The sequence below is a fragment of the Salvia hispanica genome, chromosome 5 (genome assembly GCF_029641045.1).
Source record: "Salvia hispanica isolate PSC_SH4W2 chromosome 5, Shi_PSC_v1, whole genome shotgun sequence".
Taxonomy (NCBI): Eukaryota; Viridiplantae; Streptophyta; class Magnoliopsida; order Lamiales; family Lamiaceae; genus Salvia; species Salvia hispanica.
Genome location: NC_142696.1, coordinates 23,085,380 through 23,103,031, shown reverse-complemented (window position 1 = coordinate 23,103,031; position 17,652 = coordinate 23,085,380). Strand labels below are relative to the sequence as shown.

At 37.8% G+C, this 17,652-nt stretch overlaps 3 protein-coding genes across 5 annotated transcripts; all 3 read left to right on the top strand.

Moving 5' to 3' along the window:
- The first annotated feature begins 285 nt into the window (after positions 1–285).
- Positions 286–3,367, top strand: LOC125186092 (phenylacetaldehyde reductase). The gene is made up of 6 exons (XM_048082407.2): positions 286–465; positions 567–739; positions 820–1,005; positions 1,628–1,790; positions 2,740–2,926; positions 3,069–3,367. Exons 1-6 carry the CDS (start codon positions 345–347, stop codon positions 3,211–3,213), a joined length of 975 nt encoding a protein of 324 aa, XP_047938364.1. The 5' UTR covers positions 286–344; the 3' UTR covers positions 3,214–3,367.
- Positions 3,368–3,508: 141 nt separating this feature from the next.
- LOC125186093 (Thioredoxin superfamily protein) lies at positions 3,509–6,725 on the top strand. Of its 2 annotated transcripts, none has more exons than XM_048082409.2 (5): positions 3,509–3,906; positions 4,846–4,911; positions 5,127–5,267; positions 5,658–5,750; positions 6,293–6,725. In XM_048082409.2, exons 1-5 carry the CDS (start codon positions 3,661–3,663, stop codon positions 6,482–6,484), a joined length of 738 nt encoding a protein of 245 aa, XP_047938366.1. In that variant the 5' UTR covers positions 3,509–3,660; the 3' UTR covers positions 6,485–6,725. The 2 variants fall into 2 exon arrangements, with proteins under 2 accessions (XP_047938366.1, XP_047938365.1); XM_048082408.2 differs by lacking the exon at positions 3,509–3,906 and adding an exon at positions 4,464–4,730.
- Positions 6,726–11,419: 4,694 nt separating this feature from the next.
- Positions 11,420–17,115, top strand: TPST (tyrosylprotein sulfotransferase). Of its 2 annotated transcripts, none has more exons than XM_048088594.2 (13): positions 11,420–11,668; positions 11,895–12,003; positions 12,481–12,658; positions 12,815–12,886; positions 13,384–13,672; positions 13,977–14,117; positions 14,929–15,033; positions 15,149–15,296; positions 15,516–15,562; positions 15,657–15,713; positions 15,818–15,937; positions 16,032–16,166; positions 16,681–17,115. In XM_048088594.2, the coding sequence occupies exons 2-13, from the start codon at positions 11,946–11,948 to the stop codon at positions 16,840–16,842; spliced, it is 1,512 nt and encodes a 503-aa protein (XP_047944551.1). In that variant the 5' UTR covers positions 11,420–11,668; positions 11,895–11,945; the 3' UTR covers positions 16,843–17,115. The 2 variants fall into 2 exon arrangements, with proteins under 2 accessions (XP_047944551.1, XP_047944552.1); XM_048088595.2 differs by having other exon boundaries at positions 11,420–11,766.
- The last annotated feature ends 537 nt before the right edge of the window (positions 17,116–17,652 follow it).

Below are 17,652 nucleotides of genomic sequence, written 5' to 3'. Positions count from 1 at the left end.
TTCATATCTGAACACGTGAATTTTATTTCCTCGCCAAAACACTCTCGACCAATGCAACAGTTGTCCATCTAGTGAACTAAAACTAATCGTATCCTGCGGAAGGAAGATTAGAAAATGTATGGTCAAAATGAGTTAGCGTTGAAAAAACAAAAATTGACTTCAAATTTGCACTTTTTGGTTCGTAAATGCACAAAAATAAATAAACTACTCTAAATTTGATCACTTCTTTGTCGTCTATTTTGTTACGTTTAATTAAATATTATAAATGTAGTCGAATTTGATTTTGTTTTGATTGCAAGTATTGAGAGAGAAAGCGGGATAGGTATTGTGTGTGTGGTGTGGAGATGAGTGAGAAAGTTAGTGAAGTCGTGTGTCTCACCGGCGGCAGTGGCTACATTGGCTCATGGATCGTTCAGCTCCTCCTCCTCCGCGGCTACACCGTCCACGCCACCGTCAAAAATCTCAGTAACGAATCTCCTCATCCTCCTTCTCCCTCACTAACAATCTTCTACTCCCCTTCTTCTTCTTCTTAATAAATTGGGGATTCTCTTCTCTTTGGTTACTAGATGATGAGAAAGAAACAAAGCACTTGCAAGCACTGGAAGGAGCTGAATCGCGCCTCCGCCTCTTCCAAATCGATTTGCTCGATTACGACTCCATCGTCGCCGCCGTGACCGGTGCCGCAGGAGTGTTCCATTTGGCTTCCCCCTGCATCGTCGATCGAGTGGAAGATCCGCAGGTGAATATACCCTCACTATGTACTAGTGTGAGTTGGTGTTGTTCGGTTCAACAATTGTCGTTTGGTATCTGTGAATTTAGCGCGACCTGCTGGACCCGGCGATTAAGGGCACCATCAACGTACTGACGGCGGCAAAGAAGCTAGGCGTTCGGCGCGTGGTCGTCACGTCCTCTGTATCGGCGATTATCCCCAGCCCTAATTGGCCTGCTGATAAGATTAAGAATGAAGATTGCTGGGCCGATGAGGAATACTGCAAGCAGAAAGGGGTATTGCATTTACATCATGCTCTCTCTACACCTCGCTAGTTTTGACTGATTTATCAATAATTCACTTCGCACATCATCACACAGAATCATTTATTCAATTCTATTTAATATAATGTGACATAAATTATGTGATACGGAGTTAAGATTTTGTAGCTCTAGTTGCAACAACCTGTTAACCTCAATCAAGAGGATTGGTACTTCATATTTGAGATAAATGTTTTACTGTCTCGCCTAACGGATCATTGCAATATGTTCTTGGTATAAGATTAGCTCTGGCGACTAACACACACATCTTATTCTTTGAATATTATCTGTCAACTTAACACCAACCAAAATTGTTCCAAGTCCTTCTTAGGGCATTGCCCATCTTATGCTTGTACAGTTATTTCAATCTTTAAAAGAATCAAGTAGATACAGGCATACAGCACAACAGTTTATTAGGATTAAAAAATAGGAGTAACTAATTTAGGATACATTATCGGCAGGGACTATGAAGGTTAATTATTAGTATATATCTGATGCTTTTCATTATAAACGAGACGAGATTCCTGAAATCATACTCTTTACTAAGAATAAAACCGTTTTGATGTTAAATGCACTTGTGAGTGCCCTTGATTGTTAGGTTTGGTATCCGCTATCTAAAACCATGGCTGAAAAGGCTGCTTGGAAATTTGCTGAGGAAAATGATCTGGATATTGTTGTGGTGAACCCTGGAACGGTGATGGGTCCTATTATTCCTCCAGCAATAAATGCAAGCATGCAGATGTTGCTTCGCCTTCTGCAGGGTAATCCAATTTTTGACATCCATTTATGTGCCTTGTTTAAGCTTGGTTTAGTAGCATGCCATATGTATAACAATTATCTGACAGGGTTGTACGTTTTAGAGTATGGTGTCTTATTCTCGCCTAATCTGGTTGTGTGGCCCAAAGGTGTTAGAGAGTTAGTTCGAGAATTATGGAGTAATGAGAATTCTAATTAGGAGAATTGTGTAATGGTGAAAATTACTGTTTGTTTATACATTTGGAGAAGCTTTGAGTGAAGATGTCATGTCTATGATATCTATCTGAAAAAGTTGTAGGGCAACATCGTTGTAGCAATATGTATTTTGAAAAATGAGAGAGGTTTTACTTTGACGTCAAATCATCCTGGAAACTGAAAAGTGGATATAAGATAGTGTTTTGCAAAATAACCAAATCCTAATCAAACACATATGAGAACTTGGAGTTCAATAATGTGGTTTGAAGTTATCAAAGAAACAAACTCATATGAACTAAACGCAGTTATATTCCAGTTACTTATGTCAGATTCTTCAATTGATGCTTTTGCTTGTTTGAATTGTCAGTTTGGTAAGCCCTTGAACGGTTTCTGCTTGACATTATTCAGCCTATATATTGTCATACTACATCCTCATTAACCAAGTCACAAAGAACATATGTAACAGTTTCATTTGCCTTATGTTCGATTAAATCTCTCGAAAATTGTTGCACTTCAAAACAGCTATGCTAATCTTCTCCTCAGCCAAAATTTATCCATTCCTCCCCTATTATTTAAAAATATTATTCTGATTGCTCGTGAAAATCATCCAGTAGTCTAGCGGTAAACATTTTGGCTAGGTTCTTTAAGACAAATGTACATGTATATTGTCAAAAATCATAGAGGTGAATAGAAGTATATGGAAATACGTTTCTTAAGACTCATGGTGAGTTGTGCATGTAATTTCTCTCTTTAATGCAGGCTGCACTGAACAGTATGAAGATGTCTTCATGGGATCTGTGCACGTCAAAGATGTAGCTCTTGCACACATTATGGTGTATGAGAACCCATCTACAAAGGGAAGGCACTCGTGCGTCGAAGCTATATCTCATTATGGCGATTTCGCTGCTAAGGTGGCAGAACTCTACCCCGAATACAACATCCCCAAGTAAGATTTCTTATTCATGCTCCTGAATTTGAATCTGTCTCTGGAGGTATGACAACTTATTCCAATTCTTGTGCACTAATATTTGATGGCTTTTGAGTATCGATAAATTAGTTACTCCTATTTTACATTGTATTATCTGCAGGCTGCCCAGGGATACTCAACCTGGACTACTAAGATCCAAGGATGGGGCAAAGAAGCTGAAGGACTTAGGTTTGGAATTCATTCCCATGGAGCAAATCATAAAGGATGGCGTTGAAAGTTTGAGAAGCAAAGGATATATTTCTTGAAAAAATGTGGCTGCATGTCTACAAATTTGTAGTGTACTACTATGTGTTATGGAACTTATGCTACTGTAATAACAATGCTTGTTGAGTTGTTTCATGTTATACAACAACTGCAGCCTGTTTTATGCAAGATACTTACGGAGTAGTTTTTGTTAAATGATTCTGGTAAAGTTAGCAATTGAATCCAGTCTATCCATATTTGACATTTGTTGTATACAATGAATTCAAAGTGTGAGCTGTACTAGCCAGAATAAATATCAGAAGCAAACATTATTATGATTTGATCTTGCGTTCACACATAATTTGATTTTTTGCTAATTCATATTTTAATCTTTCTCAATCCCTGGATCCCCTCACCAAAACTCTCTACTCCACTCAAAAAGTCAAACCTCATCAAAATCTGATCGACTAGAAACTGAGTGAAGGACGCGAAAATCGAACGAATTGGCCATGGATGCTCTTCGGCTGCTCTTGGTTCTATCAATCATCTCTCCTTTCGCTGCCACCACCGCCGTCAACGCCGGCGATAAAGTGGCGCTGGAGCTGTACTACGAGACTCTCTGCCCCTACTGTTCCAATCTCATAGTCAACTACCTCTACAAAATATTCGAGTCTGATCTACTCACAATTACCGATCTAAAGCTTATTCCCTATGGAAACGCTAAAATCAAGTCTGATGGTACCATCGTTTGCCAGGTATATTTCTTTTCGCATCTCTCCCTCACCCTCTCCGACCTCTGATGAAAAATCCTTATCTGCGCTTCATAAACTGATTTATTAGCTTTAGTTCAGATTATAAATCGTTGCTGGATCCAAATACTGAACCTTTCAACCATAAAATTGTCCGGTACATCAATTCATAGCTTCTGTATCGTGTTTCGTTGCGGACGGATTCTCTTTTAAAGAAAAAATAGATTTATTTTGATTGTCCATACTTTTTTCACTTGATTTCTCATTTCCTGTGTATATTGATGAGTCAATTGTATCTGTTACATTCAAATAATTAGCTGAGACTTGTATGCATATTCAAGCCTGCTATTTTCGAGGTAGCAGAAATCTGCTGACATTTATTAGAACGGAGGCGCTTTTTGGACTATTCATAGTTTGTTGGTCCAACTAGAGGTCGAGTAGTGGCCTGCATGGTGGTGATGCCGCTGCCACGAGCTAAATTAAAGCATTTTTCTTCAGATGTTAGTCGTCAGCCTGTCTATATATTCCTAATTTCCTATACCTAAAGTCCCGATTCATTTTCCTCTGCCTTTGCAATGGCTTTCTCCTGTCCCTCAATGAAACTTTTCTCTCTCTTTACCTTTTTATTTGTCTCCGCATTAATGCCACTATCTTCTTGCAAAGAAGTGTCTGTGGGTTTATACTATGAAAGCCTTTGCCCTTACAGTGCTAGTTTTATCGTAGATTCCTTGAGTATGATCTTCAGTGATGATCTCATTCGTATTGTTGATCTTGAACTTGTGCCTTGGGGCAATGCCAAAATTTATGGCACTGACACCTTTATATGCCAGGTTATGCATATAGTGAAGTTGGCGTTGTATGAATAAATTTTGATCTTACTGTTGGATGCTGTGATTTTCTTAAATTCTGTTGGAAGAACTAATTTGTTTCGTACTGGTTTTGCAGCATGGTGAATATGAATGCATATTGAACACTGTGGAGGCGTGTGCAATTGATGCCTGGCCTAAAGTGGTTAGTATCAGTCTTTAGATACTTGTTAACCCTTTCATGTGTAATTAGCTTGTTGGTTTGAGCATGTGAAAAGGGTAGCTGAATTTATATCTCACCTGCTATGAGTGCTCGATATGTTTTCAGTATTACCTACTATGGTTGCTTCCTTGATTCACATATGTGTCGTGGCTTTACTAGATGATCTGTTAACATTTTATGTCGAACTCCTGATGCAGAAAGATCATTTCCCATTTATCTACTGTGTGGAAAGTCTTGTATACCATGATAACTACACCCATTGGGCAACATGCTTTGAGAAATTGGGTCTTGATGCCACCCCTGTTATGGATTGTTACAACAGTGACCGTGGAAAAAAGGTAAGTTTTCAACTAATTTATCCAATTTTGCCTTGATTCTCTCAGCTACTCTCTTTACTATGTTATGGATAGATCTTGTGTGAATATCTATAGTGAGAAATGGTTGGGATTTCTATGAGCGATGTTTTCTGATTCTGGATTTTAATACAAGTAAAGTCTTGCTCTAATTTAACTAAAGGAATCTTTTTCACAACTCCAGTATTTGGTACCGTTCTGTCTTTGGATATTGAGATGTTAATACTATTGAAATTTGGTTATTTCTTGGTCATTCTATACGAATCCAAACATCCCAACTTGTTGCTACCAATTCCGTCAAGATTTTAACTTATGTTTATCATTTGTATCCCACTTGAATAGCTAGTTTGTACTCACCTAGTGTCACCTGTGCAGATTATACTACAATATGCGGCTAAAACAAATGCTCTTGAACCCCCTCATACGTACGTGCCATGGGTAGTTGTGGATGGACAGCCCATATATGATGTGAGTATCCTCTGCCTTTTCCTTCAAAACATCATGGAAGAATCAAAGCAGGAATTATTAACCATTACCTCTTCTTGATGCTGAAATCTTTTGATCTTTGCATATATGTGTCTATCCAATCAGATGAATATAGCAATACTAAATAACATCATAGATTGCTTTATTAGTCCCTTAAGAGATAAGAGGCACCCAAGTGATATTAAAGGTGCCTCAGTTGCATTTCAGAATGTGTTTGTCAGACACAAATATGCCAAATATACGAAATGAGAAACAATATCTGCAATGTATGAGAAGAATCAAACCACACAATATCAATTGTGATGGGCATGATACCTGATGAGTGATGTTAGATATCTAGTGCTTTTTGCATGAGATGTTGGTGTTTGCTTCACCTTCAACCCCACGCCAGCCAACATGGTAAATGCTCACACACAAATTGCATGCTTGCACACTCGGAAAACAATCCCCATCATTAATCCTTACTTCTTGTGCATCTGAGCTTTTACTGATTCCTGAATATAACATACTATGCAATGCTGCAGGATTATCGGAACTTCAAAAGCTATATCTGTGATGCATACAAAGGGACCCCCAAACCATCCGCTTGCACTGAACTGTCAGTTGGGCGCATTCGAAAGGTGAAAATGGACTTGCTCAATTCTCTCTTTGGACAAGAATCATTCAAATCAAAGATGTCCCGTGTATTGCCAGCAATACTTTCATGGCTGCAGTGAAACAAAGTCGTATATAGTATGTGGTTTTAGACTTATGTTGCTCTTTCAAAACCCTTAAGGTGCTCTCTCTTGTATGGTCTAAAGGTTACTGTAGTAGAAAGGGGAAAGAAGATTGTATTTGCGTATGTTGAACAATTAGTTTGTTATGTGTAATTATATACTTAAATGATGATGGGGATGTGCAGCTTTATTTAGCCAGATATCATAGACCCTTCAGCAATCAAAATGCCACTTTTATACATATTTATGTGGATCTCATATACTCCGTTTGTCCCCATTATCTGTGCAGAATAAAAATGTCTCGTTTTACATTTCAGAAGGTTAATAATTTTGAATAAGTGAACCTTTTTAAATTGTTATACTATTTCTTATAAATACTGTATCATGGACAAAAGGTTATAATATTAATGGATCTCACTATGTTATCTTAATTAATTTCACTATTATCTTATTCATTAATCGAATGCCATCTCGTAGTATATAATCTCATTCGACCAAAAGAAAAAGAAAAGAAAAAAAAAATAGCAATATAAGAGCATCCATTGTAGGTGGACACATTTTGGTGGACAACTTTTTTTTTTGTCCATAGCCACTTTTTATTTGTCCACAGCTAAAAAAAAAAGTGTCCGCAGCAATAGTGGACACTTTTTGGTGGACAAATTTCACTTTATTTTATTTGTAGTATATTTTAATTCAATTACAATTAAAATTATCGGACTAAAAATAATTAGAAAACGAGATAATAATAAAATTAAAAAGTGCGATGAGACCAAATATTCGTTGTATTAATGGATACCGGAAAATTACACAACGAACATTTTATAAAAAAAACATATAAAAACAAATAAAAACACCGCCACCATCTACTCGGTGGCGGAGTCGGAATCCTGTGCCTCTTCTTCGTCGCCCACTCCCCTCGGCGCCGCCGCCCCTGCCCCCGCCGCCCCCGGCGTCGCCCCTGGACCAGTCAGCCCCAGATCCTCTCTGATCCTACACATGAGCTCATAGTATATCGCCTTGGTGATCGGGTCGGTGGCCGACTCGTAGAAACGGCAGTTATCTTGCAGTTGTTTCATCAACACCACATGGGCCCCATGGTCCACGGACTGAGCTCCAGAAGGCGCCTGCGCACTGCGCGACCCAGACCCGGGCGCCGAGTAGCGGGAGGAACCTGCAGACATTCGGGCGTTGCGGATACTGGCCTTCTGCCCCGGAGGGCGTGAACGCCTAGTGTGTGTATCAGAGGGCTCCTCCGTTTGGGCGTCGTTGAGGTCGATTGAGTGTCCGCCGCTGTTGCTGCTGTAGTTCCCGGCTCTGTTGCGTCTATTGCGCTTCGCCCCGTGACCTTCAGTCTCCTCTGCACAGATGGACTTGAATTTTGGGCAGTTCTCGAGAACGAGAAACTCCTCCCACTGGGTGAACTTAGGCTTATATAGCGCGTTGTATTGGGACACAGACAGAGCCTTCACGTCAGCTTCGTTGAGGCCACTCTCAGCTTTGATAAGGGTGTTGCCGTAGATGCCTGCGAACTTCCTGGTGGGTGTCAGAATCCTCCCAAACTTTTTCCGGATCTGTTCCGCGTCACGCGGTTTAGCGCCTCTCGGCTTGAACTCATTGTAGGTCAACAAAACGCGCTTCCAAAAGCCAATCTCGGTCTGATCGGTGCCAACACAGGGGTTTGATGTGACGGCATCCCATGCCCTCACCACAGCAATCGACTCGTCTTTGGTGTAGTGCCCGCCCCGACTTGTTACCGCCGACTCGCTACCGCCGCTGCCGCTGCCATCCCCGTCGCCGCCGGCCCGCCCCCCACCGCCGTCGCCGCCGCCCCTCTCCCACCGCCGTTGCCGCCGCCCCTCCCACCACCACCGTTGCCGCCGCCTCTCCCACCACCGCCGTCGCCGGAAGATCTCGTCGGCGGGCTCTCGGGTAGGCACAGCTCATCAGCCCCATCATCTGCTCCAGTGTGAACCTATCGAAATAGACAAAGGAGTCTGGGTGCGCTGGAAAGAGTGAGAAGGGGTATCCGGCCGCGGATGGTTGGGCGAGTCCATAGTGGGTCGATAATCTCCAAATGCCGAACGACCCAAATTCCTCTGATGAGAAGATTGACCCCGATATTGGCTTTGTTGCCACGGCGGAGATGTCAGTGACCACGACTGGAATGGAGGGGGACTGGGACTCGATCCCCGGGGGGTGGGACTCGATCCCCACAGCTGAGATGACTGGGAAGAAGGATAGTATTTGTATCCCGATTCTTCCGTGCCGGGCGAATCTTCGTCTCTCCCGTGCATTTGGTATAAAATTTAGGGTTGTGAAATTGGGGGTGGAGTGAAAATGGGTGTGGAGTGAAAAACAAATTGGTGGGGTATTTAAATAAGTCAAAACAAATAATTACAAATTCGAATTAAAAAAATAAAAATAAAATAAAAAAATTTCAGAGCCAGCGACCGCCGCGGCGGTTTCGCCGCGCAATAGATAGGCGCGGCGGCCGCTGCGCTTCTCTCTCCTGCGGCCCGTCCTCGCCGCAATCGCAGTGAATGTCCGTCCGCCCCAACAAATTCGTCCACCCCCGGAGCGGACGCCTCCTCCGCTATAGCCCGCCGCGGCGTAGCCGCGAACGGGGCGGCGGGCGCGCTGCCCCTATAGTGGATGCTCTAATATCTCAGCGTTGTTGCTGCAAAATTTAAAACGTTTTCCCTGAATAAGATTTCACAATAACTTTTGTTAATTTATACTGTTATTATTTACTGATCAAGAACGAACTCTCTTGTCTAGTTTTACTATACAATATCTCAAAGCAAAAAATATTATTCATTTTCTTAATACGTATATTACATTGTACAAATAAATCACTTAAACCTTTATCCATTTTCTTAATTAAGATTTTGCAACAACATTCGTTAATCTATATGCCATCGGATTCATCATCATTACCATTCCACGAATATAATTTTGATCATGTGTCATTCAAGTATTTCAAAATTTTATTTTTAAAAGAACACTAACTTTGAAACAATATTATTGTACTCCGTACGTAGGGGTGAGCAAAAAAAACCAAAAATAGAATATCCAAATCGAACTTAACCGAAATTTTGAAATTTGGTTCGGTTGTTTTGATTTTTCGGTTCGATTTGGGCGGAAAAAAAAACCGAATAACCAAATTATATTTTAAATATAATATTATAGACATATATATTCTATTAATTTAATATATTATATTATATAATGTTTATATTTTTTTAATATATTCTATTCGGGTCATCTTCTATTGTTTATAACATCATAATTCAAAATCAAGACCAAATCTCCACCCTTAGATTTAAAAACGAGTGGATGAGATTAAATCTTACGAATCTCAATAAATAGTAGACAAATATCAACAAAATGGTAAGATCGTATTTTGTTATCATATCATAATTTTTGTGTTTTTTTTATATTAACATGACATGAGTATTTCAACACAAGTATACGAAAATATCAACCCAGTTTTATTGAAATTTTACATGCATTATATTGAGATTTTATATGCATTATATTGAGATTTCGTCAAATCATCAACATACACGAAAACTGAAATAAAATTCATCAAATTTCACCATCCTATCATAATTTTCGTGTTTTTTTTATATTAACATAGTGTATTACAAATATCAACATAATGACATTAGTATTTCAACACAAGTACACGAAAATATCAACTCAGTTTTATTGAGATTTCACATGCATTATATTGAGATTTTACATTCATTATATTGAGAATTTATATGCGTTATACTGAGATTTCGTCAAATCATCAACATATACGAAAACTGAAATAAAAATCATCAAATTTTATCATCCGAATATCGTCGGAACATATGCAATTGAAATCTCGTTAGAATCCTTATAGAATTACCTTTAATTTGATATATTTTTTGAAAAACAACAATTTAAATCGAGAGAGTTACGTAAATTTATTTTGGATTGCTAATTAGTTAGTAATTAATCACCTCCATATTCTAATAAATATATATTCTATTAATTTTATAATTTATAATTTATATATCTATATTCTATTAGTATAAAATAAAATATATTATATACCATATGTCCATATGTTAGTATATGTTTTTTTTCGGGGTTTTGTTATTTTCATATAATTTCAATTTTTTCGGTTTAGTTATGTTTTTAAAGTTCGGTTTCCGATTTTTCAGTTGCAATTTTTTGGTTTTTCGGGTTCGGTTCGATTTAGATTTTAAACTAAATTCAATTTTTCGGGTTTAGTTCGATTTGGCAAAAAATCAAACCAAAATCCGAATGCTAACCACTATCATATACTACTATATCATTTATTGAAGGGTTTTTGGCTTTTTAAACCAAAACCTTTCCCCGAATTTCGGTTTTTCCCATGAACTATGAGATTTGTTTTTAAAACCACGAACTTTCATTTCGTTAGGATTTTCCCAACCCGACCCGAATAGCATAATTCAAAATGTTAAAGTTGTGTTTTGTTTATTCAAAAGTTGTCATTTGTTATGTAATAATTGTGACTATATGTAATATTGTGCCAAATAGGATCCAAGTAATCAATTTAGTGACAAATAGGATTAAAATTGACATGTAGACAACCCGGGTTTCGTCGTTGACCCGCCGGGCGAAAATCCTAACGAAATAAAAGTTCGTGGTTTTAAAAACAAATCTCATAGTTTATGGAAAAAACCGAAATTCGGAGAAAGGTGTTGGTTTAAAAAGCCAAAAACCCTTTATTGAAAAGGGAAACCTCATTAACTCAAGTATACTAAATTATGTTACGCTTCAATTAGTGTTGGTAAAATTCTTTTAATAACTGTCATTTCGAAACACAAAACTGAAGGTCATTTTCGTCATATAACTCCCTCAGCCATTTTTGACCATATTTTGACTATATACCCCCTTTCTCCGCATGTTTTCAATTTCCCTTATTACCCTTTTCCCCTCTCCGCCGTTACTCCGCTCAATGGCGTTACCGGAGCCAACTCTGAGCTCCTTAAATTAACGATAAATTTTGGGCGAAATTGAGCTTTAGCCTTGAAGGTTTTTCCTCGAACTTCAGCGATCGGAGAGGCCGAAACCGCCGCGGAAAGGGGGCGGGGAGGAGTGGGGGCCCTTTGATCAGGCGGTAATGCTTCACGATTGGTCGGGATTTACGAGCACAAGATTTCGGTACTCTGCGCATGTTGGCCATGCTTATGTGTATTAAATTTCTTTCTATGCGTGGATTTGCGTGCTTATGTTAGAAATTGGGTTTTTATGCGCCCAAGGTGCTTGCTCTTATGCCGAATTTCGCCGTTTTGTGTTTTCGTTGAAAATGGTGGAATTGTTGTTTGAAGGTTGATTCTATGGGCTATTTTTGGTTTTCTAATTTTTATTCTACTTTTTTTAAATATAGATTTTCAAGCAGTATCTGTTGTGGCGTTGGTTTGACTTCAGAGGTGGGGGGATGAGGTGCGAGATAGTTCATCTGATGTTGGGTTTCTTTCTTTTGCTGCTCGTATCTGGTGAGTTTTCTTTTCCCTTTCTGTAAAGACTTCTCGTTTTCCTTCTCTTTCTTATAATGGTCAGATTTGAGGTCGAAGAATTTTGGTTAGAATTACTTGTTTTAGATTAATATGCTTCAGTTTTTACTGTGGATGCTGCAGTTCCTGTTTTGCTCTTCCATGTGAATATATTTTTTTCAAACTCACTTGATAAGTGTCGCAAAACAAAGGAGCTTTTTGCTTGGTCTAATACTGGTTTCTGTGTGCTTTCTTTTCTACTTGTATTATGATACTTATTTGAGATGAGATATGGAAATCGAGGAAATTGCCATTTGCGTTCTCATTTTTTTCTTATTCCTGTACTATTAGGATCATGCATGTAGAGCTATGTTTGAATAGTGATGGAGTTGCGTGAAATGTTCAAAATGATCTCTATACTTTACTAAAATGATTTTTGTGGGTGAGATCCCCTAATAGCGTGCCATTTCTTCCTATCAGTTCCTGTTACAGTAGAGGCATCAGAGGCAAATGATGGCTATAAGCAGTGTGACCATACAGTCAAGAAATGGGCATCCTTCTCGGCTGATACCGAAGTTAGTGGCAACCAACATGCCTTGCGTGACTTGCTACTTTTCCTTCATGTACCTCGAACAGGGGGACGAACATACTACCATTGGTAATTCTCCTAGATTTTCTATTCTATGGTGTCTAAGATACCCCAATAAGAAAATACTGAAAACAAGTCTTTGTGTAAGCTTTCTAAGGAGTATTTATAATTTCATGAAAATTGATTTTGCTTATTCTTTGTGCTATTTGTTAAATTTCTATACAGTTTCTTGAAAAAGCTGTACTCGAGCTCCTTGGAATGTCCTCGGTCTTATGATAAACTCAGATATAACTCAAGGTAATGCTTAATGTCCTTGTAATGTTTGTGGCTGAAAAGTAGTAGTAATTGATATGTTTAGTTCACTGTAAAGAACCATAGTGCAATCAGCTATCATGCATCCTTGCATTATAAACTATTTGGTTCATCTCTTTGGAGCATTTTTAAAGCTCAGCAAAATATATATGAAAACTTGGCTACTCATGGTGAGGTTTTCTTCTTGCCCGGTTAATGACTGCGATTGTAAAAGTTTAACTTTGTGTTGGATGAATGACATGTTTATCACTGTGAGACAATGCAAAAGTTGAATGTAGCTAGTGTGTCTTCTAATTATTGACATGCTTGTTTTTTTCCTCTTGATATCATTTTTTTAAGATAAGATGCTATCATGAAAAGTCAAAGCATGTAAGAAAAGATACTAACAAATAGTTGGACTAGTAGATGTGGAAGAAGTGTTGTTTTATCCTTATATATACCATAGACGTGTGTAAGAAGTGGGATTGGTTTTTATCTTGCAGAAAATCGAGTTGCCGTTTATTAACTACACATGATGACTACTCTGTGATGTCCAAACTTCCCAGGGAGAAAACTTCACTGATGACAATACTTAGAGACCCTATTGAACGTGTTTTTAGCACTTATGAATTTTCTTTGGAGGTGGCCTCTAGGTTTTTGATTCATCCCAATTTAACATCTGTATTAACAATGTCCCGAAGTGCACGTCGTAAGACATCCGGAGTGAGTACGCTGGATATTTGGCCCTGGAAGTATCTGGTCCCTTGGATGAGAGAAGACCTTTTTTCACGGGTATGCTCAGCTACCGTGATTGAGATTTTCGGTTGAAGTAAATGTTGACATGTACATGTTCTGTCGATATTGATAGTCTTCTCCAAGGCTCTGATTTGAACAATGAATTTTAAGTTTGAATTGTATTCTCTGTGATACATGATCATCATTATTAGATTTTCAGCTTTGGTTGTAATAATGTTTGGATTCAGAAGTCTTGCAGTGTAATATGTGGAATTTTATATGCTTCAAGACCCCTCATTCCTGAGTATTGGTTTTATTAAGAGATATTCTGTTCTATAATATGTTCTTTCATCTATGCCAGAGGGACATTAGAAAACTTAGAGGGCAAATTAATTTAGTGGCTGGTGATCCTTATGACATGGAAGACATTGCGATGCCTCTGCATGAGTACATTAATGAGCCTGTTACTCGAGACATTGTCCACAATGGGGCCACTTTCCAGGTATTGCATTGTCCTCTGTACTTCCAATCTTATTAGGTTATTTCATTAGTAGATATGACGTTCAAAAAGATTTGCTTTAGAAATTCTGTTGTTCTCGCCTCATTTGTTAATATTTTTGCATTTTTAATTCAGTGTTATAGAAGGGTTGTCCCTGCCTGATTCATTTGTACTTCATCTGAAATGACACTATAAAATATTTCAGAAAATTATGTAAATATTCTATTGTAAAGTTACTGGGTCACCTTAATTAAGAGTAACTCTAAGTCTCTAAAGGGCTTTATGTAATAACAACGTATTTTTTTGATGGATAATGACAATGTATTTTTAAGTGAATAATGAATTAGTTCTTGGTGGAAGTTATATTATATTTAAACCGTAGACCATTATTAGTAGTTTTAATTTAACTTGTACTCAGGTTGGATGTTGGATTGCTAGTATTTTCCTCAGAGTTAAGTGGCCATGTCAACTCTTGTGCTACTGCATGATTATCTGTTATATGAGTAATGAAGTAGACAGAGACTGTATATTATCACAAGTTTCTTGCCATACTTACTCATCTTAAGTTACTGGAATTTTAATACCAATATTTGGTAAAAGAATATGGTTGGATTAGAATGGGAGTCATGGTTTTCATATTAAAGTGGAAGACAGGATCTTTGAGTTTGTTCCTTTGCATTTCATTATGTTCATGGATGAACATTAGGCATTTATCCAGCAAGATCACTCTTTCTTTTCTTCCTGTCCTTTTTTTTTTTGTCTTGTTTTCCTTGGCTGCAGCATGGTTCTATTCTCTTACATCTGAGATTTTCAGATTGTAGGTCTCACAAACAACTCTTATTATGCTGGAGCACATGAAGTGCGTCATTGTGTGCTTAAGTATCATTCTCTTGGTGATTATGTGCTTCAAGTTGCAAAGGTATGGTAGAAGGATTCACTAATTTTGATATCGATTATGTCAGTGTTTGTGCAGTCCCATTATGTTTTTTTTCATATTATGGTTCAGTCATGGTAGAGAATTGTGATTCTTGCAGAAGAAGTTGGATAACATGATTTATGTTGGACTGACTGAAAATCATAAAGAATCAGCCAATATGTTTGCAAATGTAGTTGCTACACAGGTGATTTCCAAGCACAAAACATCAAGCTCTAATTCAGATGGTGCTAGCGACAATGACTCAGGTTAGTGATTCGAAGTCATTAATTGTACTAAATCCAAATTTTTTGTGTATTGAATCTAAACAGTGATGATATATTTGTGCAATCTTGGAAGTAGTAAAATTTCTCCAAGTCATCACCTCTGTGTTCTTGCTATAATACTCTTGTAGTTCCGTAGATATGAATTTAAGTTCCGGAGAGAAAATTATTTTTTCCATTGACATATCTGTTGATCTGGTACAGAACAGCACTCACAACTTCCTGATATGAAGACTGATGCTAATGATAAAGTAAGAAACTGGTGTTCTTAATTCTTTTCTCCATTGACATATCTGTTGATCTGCTACAGAACTACACTGTCTTATTTTTTTCTCTGGACTACAGGATCAAAACCAGAAGAACGTGTCATCAACCGGCGAGGATAATGCAATACAGGAAAATGTGAGCCTGTGAATATTTTCTCTAGTCTCTCATGTTTAATATTATGATATTTGCCTGCTTCTTGATTAACTTTTTAGCTCATCGTCTCTGCATTATTCTATCAGTGGACTGTAGGGAAACTGATGAAAGCATACAATTCTTGTGTTTCGAAACTAAGAAACTCTCAAGCAGATAGGCGTGTGAATTCCCTGAAGCAACTTTATCCAGCAAACTTTACAAAAGAGGTAGGGCAAATGGTGGATTGCTGAGTGCTTAGCTACTGTACCTTATTATTTTTGTAATGCTTGCTACTGATGTCAATGTATTAACTTTTTTCAGGCTCGTAAGCGGGTTCCTGAGGCCCTTATCAAGGAGATAACATTGCTTAACAGCCTTGATGTAGAGCTCTATAAGTATGGCCAGTACATCTTCAGAAAGCAACAGGAACATATGACGCAGAGCATGGTTAATGACGTACGTTAAACCTCTCGCTTGAATCTAATGATGAAACTGAATCTATACAACTCCAATTTTTTATAAAACTGGCATCCAAGTTTTTTTTGGATGTATCTGTGGCTAGCATTGCATATGTAGTTTACGGAATGCAATTGGCTTGACTAATTGTTGCATCTTCTGATTTAGTGTCGGTTCAGTGATTTTGATGTAGCTAATTCTGCAGAATCAAACTGTGTCCTGGTTATGTGCTTTTATGTAGTTGTATCAGTATTGGTTGCTCTATGTTAGTGTGAATGCTTAAGTGACATTTAATGTTATGCACTCATTGCCATGTTCCAAGCCCCACTTCCTGAGAATTATAGGTGAAACATCTTTCTATCCCACTTGGGATGGGAAATAGGGTCAATCTACAATAAAAATAACTTATGTATTAACTGGTAGTTTTACACCGTAATCTTGGTGTCTTCTGTTGCTATTCTTCGGATACTAGAAACGGGTTGCAACCCATTATACATGTTGCTTTTGATTGCAGGAAGAGCTAAGTGGCATGCTCTCTACAAGCACATACCGTGGAATCTATAACACCCCTTCCTGGAAATTCGTGTCCTTATCTGCTGCTGCTCTGATGCTGCTGCTTATCTTCATTTTTATCTTTGTAAGTTCAAGAAGAAGAACGTCAAAAGTTAAGCTGTAAATACGAAAATGTCCGAAACTTAATAGATAACCGAGCCTACGCCATGATTTTTCTGAGAAAGTGGTTTTACTTAGCCCAATTTTGTTTCAACCAACAGATGATTTATTAAGAAGACTGCTTTATACACAAACTCATAATTGGAAGTGTCTTATTGCATATTTCAATTTGTTGATTTGGTCTGATTGTTTTCAGCCAAGAACAAGGTTTTTTGGTTTTGTATCAGGTGAATTCTATTATTATTACAGGAGAAATTAAAAAATACTAGTACTAGTATATTTTTGTTGGGTGTGTTTAATGCAGATTCCTTATCCTTATTTCACGTTTACAGGTAGATAAAATATTTATTTATTAATATGTACTCCTTCCGTCCCAGAGAAGTTGGCATACTTTGAAAATGGCACGGGATTTTAGGAGGTTTTGTTTTGTGTGTTAAATGGAGAGAGAAAATATAATTTTTATATTCATGGGAGAGAATTTTTAAAAAAAAGGGAAATGTGACATCTTTTGTGGGACAAACTAAAAAGGAAAGTGTGTCAACTCTGGGACGGAGGGAGTAGCAAATTGTTGATTGATATCGATAAAGTTATTTTTGGCAATTTTAAATCACACTGGTAAATAATACCTTAAAAAGTATATTAGGAGTAGTACTTATTTTGGTTTACATCAGTAATAACAATGTGCATATTTTTGAGTAAAATCAATCTCAATTTGGATAATAATTAGTAATAGACATTGTCGTTCTAGGCAGTGAGAACTGAGAAGAACCTAATTTTTCCTTAGGACTCACGTTCCATCCAATCTTTTCCAACT